General features: G+C 59.0%; 1 protein-coding gene across 3 annotated transcripts; it reads right to left on the bottom strand.

Annotated features, from left to right (window-relative positions):
* Nucleotides 1-135: 135 nt before the first annotated feature.
* On the bottom strand, nucleotides 136-6,881 carry PIANP (PILR alpha associated neural protein). 3 transcript variants are annotated; one of them, XM_028120975.2, is made up of 6 exons: nucleotides 6,815-6,881; nucleotides 4,372-4,431; nucleotides 3,593-4,104; nucleotides 2,760-2,841; nucleotides 1,734-1,955; nucleotides 136-1,411 (listed from the first exon to the last, which is right to left on the bottom strand). In XM_028120975.2, exons 2-6 carry the CDS (start codon nucleotides 4,386-4,388, stop codon nucleotides 1,390-1,392), a joined length of 855 nt encoding a protein of 284 aa, XP_027976776.1. In that variant the 5' UTR covers nucleotides 4,389-4,431; nucleotides 6,815-6,881; the 3' UTR covers nucleotides 136-1,389. The 3 variants fall into 3 exon arrangements, with proteins under 3 accessions (XP_027976776.1, XP_027976774.1, XP_027976775.1); XM_028120973.2 differs by lacking the exon at nucleotides 6,815-6,881 and adding an exon at nucleotides 4,508-4,565; XM_028120974.2 differs by lacking the exon at nucleotides 6,815-6,881 and having other exon boundaries at nucleotides 4,372-4,536.
* Nucleotides 6,882-7,184: the final 303 nt, after the last annotated feature.

Consider the following 7,184-nt stretch of genomic DNA (forward strand, 5'->3'; position numbering starts at 1 on the left):
CACTGAATCTTAAAGGTTTCCCTCCAACCCCCCATCCTTCTTTTCCTCCCTTCTTGGTTGCCTGTTGCCTCCTCCCTCTCCTCTCTTCAGGGTTCGTAAGCAGAACCAGGGGTCTCCAGTATCTTGCAAAGGCTTTATTTGAAAATTTTGAAACTTACATCCCACAAGAATTCAAGATTATCACCACAAGAAGAAAGAGATAATACAAAAATATATATCACAGCATAGGAGCCAGGTAAGAGAGGGAGAAGGGAGGAAGGTGGAAAAATGGTGAGACGTGGGGACAAATGTGAGGGGAAGGGGGAGGACAGGCAAAAGGAGGGAGAAGTGAAAAAACCAAGGAGGGCAGGGAGGAGGAGTGTGAGGGAGGCCAGGAAGGGGAGGGATAGATTGGGAGGCAGAGCTCCCGATGGCCTTGAACCAGCTGGCCCCAGTCCCTGGCAGCCCAGGTGGAGTTAGGGAGACCCTCAGGGAGGCCTGGAAGTGGAGGACTGGCTCAGGGACTCTGAATTCCAGGGAGTGACCCACACATGGACAGCCAGGACAGACGAGACAAAGGGACTCAGGAGGAAGGGAAGGGCGAATGGGAGCCCCTTTCTCATGTAGTGCAGCAGGTGACTCCCCAATACCCATCTCCCAGACAACAGAATTTAGCAGTTGGGGGGGAGGAGTTTGGGGCCTCACTACCCCCATTCCCATGGGGGAGCCCTCAGGGTAATGAGCACGCCCTTGGAGTGGGATGGGGGAGACAATGAAACACATGACATGGAATGGGATGGGACCATGACAGATGGGGGCATGAGAAGCCCCCAGCTCACCTCCCACCCACCTCTGGGGCAGCATGCGGGGGCCACAGAAACTAGATCAGTGGGTGTTCATGAGGGAGAGTGTGAGCACAACACACAACACCACAACATGGGGCCAGGAAATGCGAGTGAGAGGTAACAGAGAGTCACCCACTGACCACTGAGTGACTGAGCTGAGCCTGGAATGTGGGAGGAAGAGAGAGTGAAGAGTGTGAAACAAAGGGCGAACGCGAGGGATGGGGAGGGGCGGTGTGGGTGGAGAGAAGGTGCAGACTGGCTGTACAAGAGTACAAGTGTGTGCGATGGCCCAGGAGGGTGGAGGTGAGTGTGCAAGGCTTTCATGTGAGTGTGCAAGGGAGGGGATGGGGGACCAGAAGCCACAAATATGTGAGGCCCCCCACCTAAAGGAGGGTGGGCAGGTAGGATCGCCTGTGGGGCCAGTGAGGGTTCCGGGGTGGTGTGCAAGGGCAGGAGCCAGGAGCCCCTGTGGCCCCAGCTCCCACAGCTGCCCCACCCTCAGTGGGTTGGGGGCTATGTCGGCCCCTTGGCCTCCTGCTTGGCGGCACCCCGACACTGGGGGGCATCACAGATTCACCAGGGGAATCCTGAGAGGAAGAGGGAAAGGGCACAGTCAGGAACCACTGGGTAAGCCAGAATCGAAGGGAAGTCCAAGGCAAAAAAGGGACTCCAGGGTAAGAGGGCAGAGTTGAGTTAAATGACAGCATGAGAATAGGACAGAGATCCACAGAGAGCAGAAGGAAGGGTCCCCTAGAGAGGACCTGGTCCAGTCCTAGGGAGGGCCAGGGGCTGTGTGGGGTCTAGGTCTACCTCCTCCCCACCCACCCAGGAGGGAACACCCCCAACCAAGGCTCTGGACCAAAGTTGCCTTACCTCCCAGCCCTCCCAGCCCTTTGCCCCTGCCCTCACCGGTTCAACTGGAAGGCTGGAGCCCCCTTGGGCTGGGGCATCCCAGGCCGGGGTCCCCCTCGGGGCTCCTCATGGTCAGGGGTGGGGGTAGGCGAGTCCCCAAAGGCCCCCAGCACAGTGACCCCAGCTGGGGACAGGTCTGTCAGCGGCTGCTGGCTCTCTTCCTGCCTCAGGGCACCTTGCTGCCCAGAGGGCCTGCGCCGCTTCTGGCTTCGGTCCCAGCTGGTACACAGGAAGGAAAGAGGTTCTCTCACACATTTAAGAAGCCCCCATCCCGGGCCTGCGGTGCTGGTGACGCCCAGCCTCCCTCAGACACTCCAACATCCCTACAGCAGAGAAACTGGCCTCTTACCGGTTCCCTATATCAAATATCTGGAGACTGAGTGTCCATAAAGCTACTTTTCCTATCCCGCAGAGGGTTCAGGGATGTAAACCATCCTCCGGACCTGGTCCAGACCCGCAGAATCAGTACCTCCTCCCCATCAACACAGAGTCCCCCAGAATTGCCCCCTCCCCCATACATACCCAGAAGAGCCATTTCTCTCCTCAGCAGGCGCCTGGAAGGTTTAGTTCTAGTTCAAAATCAGCTAATGACCTGGACACCTGAGTCTAATGATTCTCTCAGCAAAGTGTGAAGGACTGAGTGACCCATTATTAAATGCGTGCAAAGAAACCTCCAGACTTTCTCCCTCCTCCCCAGGCAGTCCCAAGAAGGGGCTCTGCAGAATGGGTCAGTTTTCTCTGTCTTGGAGGAAATGGGGACAAGGGATGCCCACCAAGGCATAAATAATTCCCCTCCCTCTCCCATTATCCCTGTATTTCCCTGGGAAAAGGAATTTGCCCTGATTTCTCACTGTCTCCCCCACCCAAATCCTTACCACCTTTTCCCAAGGTTTTTCTTGCTTAAATCCACCACTTCCTAGCCCACCTCCAGAAAAAATGCTGCCCTTGCTCCTGCCCTCCTTCCAGCCAAACATTGCCAAACTTAGGTCCCCATCTGCCAGCACCCTCCTCCCTGCAGCTTACCAGAACTTGAAGATGATGCCAGTGGCCACGAGAACAATAATGATGGAGATTGTAATTGTGACATAGAGCTGGGGGTCCACACCTGATTCGGGGGGGAGAAAGTTTTAGGGAGGCCTGAGGTGGTAGGAGCCAAGAGGGGGTGGGGTATGGGATTAGGTTGCGGGTTCAATAAGCTTGCGGAGTGTTGCCATTTGAATCCACAATGTCCAACTCTTTCTGCTTTCCTGACCCCCCCCACCTTCATTCTTAGCATCAGCTTTCCCTGAAGTTTTTAGTTCTTTTCCTCCACGTTCCCAAATCTTCTGTGTACATGTGATGAGGAGGAGGCTCCAAGGTCAGAGAGAACCCCTCTCTCTGCATAGAAACTAGGGGTGGAAATGTCCATCTCTGCACTAGCCCCACCCCCAAACTGGCCCTATCTTGGCATTCCTTGAGCAGAAATGTCACCCTCATGGTCCCTTTCATTCAAGGTGTTCTTCTGCATGGAATACTCCCGCTCCATTTTCAAGGTCCAGCTCCAATGTCAATGTCCTGATCCCCAGGCAAAAGTAATCTCTTCCTCCCTTCTTTTCCTAAAAACATGCTGTGTGTGCCTCTACTAGAGCACTTATTACATTGACTCATCCCTGAGTGTTCACACATCTGTCTTGTCCAGTGGACCTGAGTCCCTCCAGGGCTCAGAGTGTGTTTCATCTTTGCCCTTGTGCTGGCACAGTGCCTGACACATTTGTGGGAGGAGCTAACAGACAAGATCTCTGTTGCTGCCCATAGAGCCTTCAACCAGCCTCCCCACTCCTCGATGCCCCCTACCAGCCTCTCCCACTCACACTCACCTTCCCCATGGGTCCCAAAAAGGAATGGCCGCAGGGTGGCAGGCGCTTCTCCAAGGATGAGCCCATCTCCATCACCCCGCATGGAGTCTGAGTTGGGGTGTGGGGTTGCCAGCCCATGGGGGGCTGCAAAACCATAGTCCAGGGGCAGAAATCCAGGATTGGCAGAGTTGGGGTCCCCCCCATCCTCTCGAGACACTGTAGGGCCCCATACAATAGCCCAGGGGTACTGGGATGAGGGTGGCCCCTCCTCAAAGCCAGATGGGGTGGCAGGGGGTGCAGTGCCTGGCAGGACCTGCCGACGCGATCTTGGGACCCGAGGGGATCGGCTTGGTGGGGGTGCCCGCTCCCACACGCACACGTGGCGTGGGGCAGAGGGGCCTCCCCGGGCACAGGGGGGCCGGGCTGGGGCTGGTGGGGTTCGAGGGGAGGAGGAGGAACCTTGAGCAGGTGGTGGGAGGGGCAGCAACAGCAGTGGCCAAAGAGGGAGGAGGTGGGACAGGAGCAGTGCAGGCCTGCAAGAAGGGAGAGAAGGGGGGTGAGACAAAGCCCGTTGGTCCTGGGCTTATTGTGTGCGGAGCACAGGCTCATACCAGAGGTCCCAGGCTGCCTCCCTCCAGCTTTCTCGGGAAAAGCAGGTGGGCTTTGGGAAGATTGACCTCATTTCCTCCCTTCCTAGGGTCTGGCCCTCAGGAAGGAAGGCCCAGGGTGGACCTAGGAGGGAAGGGGCCCGGACCCCAGGAGAAGTGGCCTCTAGGCTCCCTCTGCTGTGCCAAACTTACCACATCTTGGACTTCATGTCTGAGCTCTTCCTCAGCTGTGACCCAGATTTTCAGACTTTACTAGGGGAGAGAGGGGGTCGTCACATCCCAACCCTGCCCTGAGCGCTTCCCCAGCTCATTCAGCCACCAGTCCTACCCGAATCAGCCCTCCAGATCCTCTGAGGCTGTCAGCTGCCGCTTAGCATCCTTCTGGGGGGTGGGGGGGATCTCCCAGAGTGGTTCCTGTCTAGCCCCCAGCCCCTATCTACTACTGCCCAGAGATCCTTGTAACTTCCCCACCTCGGGGTCTACTCTTACTTCTCTGGCTTCCTGCCTTGTCACTTCCTCTGCCCACAGCTCTAAGCTCTTGTTGGAGCTTAATTTAGAGCCAAGAACCTTGTGATTCCTTGAGCACCTACCACTAGGGAGGGAGTCTGAGAGTGGGGGAGGGAAGAGGAAGTCAATCTGAGTGAGTGTGTGAATGTGTGTGTGGCAGCGAGTGCACAAGGGGAGCACTGCAGCCTGCCCAGCCTGCTTGGAGTCCCAAGCGGTTCTCCCGGGGAATCTACATGTTCAGGAGAAGGGAAATAGGGGATGGAGGGATGGAAAGAAAGAAACAGAAAGAGGGGCACCTGGGTGGCTCAGTCGTTAGCGTCTGCCTTGGGCTCAGGTTGTGATCCCAGGGTCCTGGGATGGAGCCCCATATCAGGCTCCCTGCTCTCTGGGAAGCCTGCTTCTCCCTCTCCCACTCCCCCTGCTTGTGTTCCCTCTCTCACTGTGTCTCTCTCTGTCAAATAAAATCTTAAAAAAAAAAAAAAAAGAAGAAGAAACAGAGAAAGACAGAGGTGGGTGGGAGAGAAACTACAGAGTATAATTTTTGCTCAATGTTAAATCATCCAAATGCATAGGTGCTCTCTGAAGGGAGGTGGAGCTGGGGAGAGGCCACCCCCTCAAATGTAGCTCTCCTGGGTAGAGTCCTGGGAGAATCCGGATAGTTGGGTTTTGAAAGAGGAAGGACATGTTCTCAGAGCTGAAGGGGGTGGGTCCAGGGGGGCCAGGCTCCCCAGAGTGGTTGAGGATACACCACCCTGGGTCCTCTGGATTCTGGGTCTAAATCTGCACACTAAGTGCTCTCAGAGAATAACAGGAGAATATGATGGGAAAGTCTGGGGAAGGGCAAGGGGAAGTGGGCTGTGGGGAGGGGGGTGAAGGGTAAGAGGCTGAGGAGAGGAGAAAGGTGAAAGAAAGGTGAAGAACTGGGCACAGAGCACGGCAAGAGGGAGAGGAGTCCGCCTGAAAGAGGTTGGACTGGGAAGGGTGTGGGTACAGAAGATTGGAAGCCTGGAGGATGCTGAAGGGAGAACAAGCTAGGAGTACAGGTGAGAGAGGGAAACAGGGAAAGCGAGGGGGTCGCAGGATCAGGGGAAGAAGGGGCAGGGGCAGGAGGACAGGGAAAGAAATGTCTAGGCAGGACGGGAAGTGGAGAGAGTGGAAGGGGAAGAGAGAAAAGGGGTGGAGAAGACCAGGGACGCGGAGAAAGGAAATGGAAAAGGAGAGAACATCATACCGAGGACCAGATGAGAAGAGGAAGGGAAGGGGGACTGAAAACGGAGCAGCAAAGATGGAGGAGTTGGAAAGTGTTTCTTCAAATGTAAAGGGATATGGAGCTCTGGAAAGATATAGGGATGGGAGCCTGGTGGGCTGAAGGGAGAGAGGGACGCGAAGAGAAGGAAGCTGGAGGGAGGGATCGAGGGAGGGAGGAAGGAGGTTAGAGCGAACCAGTGAAGCGGAGAAGGGCTCACGGGGACATCTGTGGCCAGCTGACTCCAGGACTCATTTGCCTCTCAGCCTTATGCATCCCCCCCCAACCAACGTCAACTCCAGTCCCTGAGCCCTGCATCCCCTTTAGCCACCCCCTCCAGGAAGCCCGCAGTCCCCAGCCTGGCGCGCCACCCCCACCCTCTCCTTGCTTCTCACCGACCTGTTGTGCGCAGGAGACGAGCTGGGGGTGGGGCGGGAGCCTTGGGGTGGGGGAACCGGGCCCCATCCCCAGCGCTGCCCCGGGCCCACCCGTCCCACCGGCCCGCGCTCCCCGGGCAGGCTGGAAAGGGCGGGAGTGGGGAGGAAAGCGAGGACCAGGAGGTCAGCGAAGGGGCTGCGAGGCAGGCAGCGCCGAGAGCAGAAAGGGAACCCGAAGCAGGAGGATGCACAGAGCCGAGGGCTGAGCCGAAGGCGGGATGGAGGCAGCCGCGGGGCCGGTGACCGCTGCGCCAGGAGGGCAGGATGGAGTCGGGACCCGCGGAGGGATGGAGAGCGCCGCGGAGAAGGCGCGCCTCGGAGCCGGCGGCTGAAGCCCGGGCCAGGGACCGCGCCGGGAGGGGCGGGGGGCCGAGGGCGCCGAGTCGGGAAGGGCAGGGCCGGGCTCCCGCGGGCGGGGGCGTGGGGGGGGGTCCCTCTCGCTCACCTGCATGCCTGGCGCGGCGGCGCGACAGCTGCGGGCGCTCGGGGCGGCGCGGGGCTGGGGGGTCGCGGGGGCTTGTGGGTCACGGGGCATGGTCGGGGGGTTTGGCCGGCAGCCGGGGCGCTGGAGAGGGTGGGGGGTGGGCGCCCGGGGCGCGGGGCGGCGGCGGTGGCGGCGGCGGCGGCGGCAACGGCGGCGGCGGCGGCGGCGGCGGCGGCGGCGGCGGCGGCGGCGGGAGATGCTCGGCTCGGCTCGGCTCGGCTGGGCTCGGGCTGCGCTCGGCTCGGCTGGGCTCGGCGCGGCAGCTCCGAGCGCAAGGTCTCCGCCTCTCCCCCTCCCGCGGTGGGCCACGCGCGGTTTAACCCTCCCGCTG

The sequence above is a fragment of the Eumetopias jubatus genome, unplaced genomic scaffold, assembly GCF_037043125.1.
Source record: "Eumetopias jubatus isolate StellerSeaLion01/CBP00866 unplaced genomic scaffold, mEumJub1_p1.0 scaffold_8, whole genome shotgun sequence".
Lineage (NCBI taxonomy): Eukaryota > Metazoa > Chordata > Mammalia > Carnivora > Otariidae > Eumetopias > Eumetopias jubatus.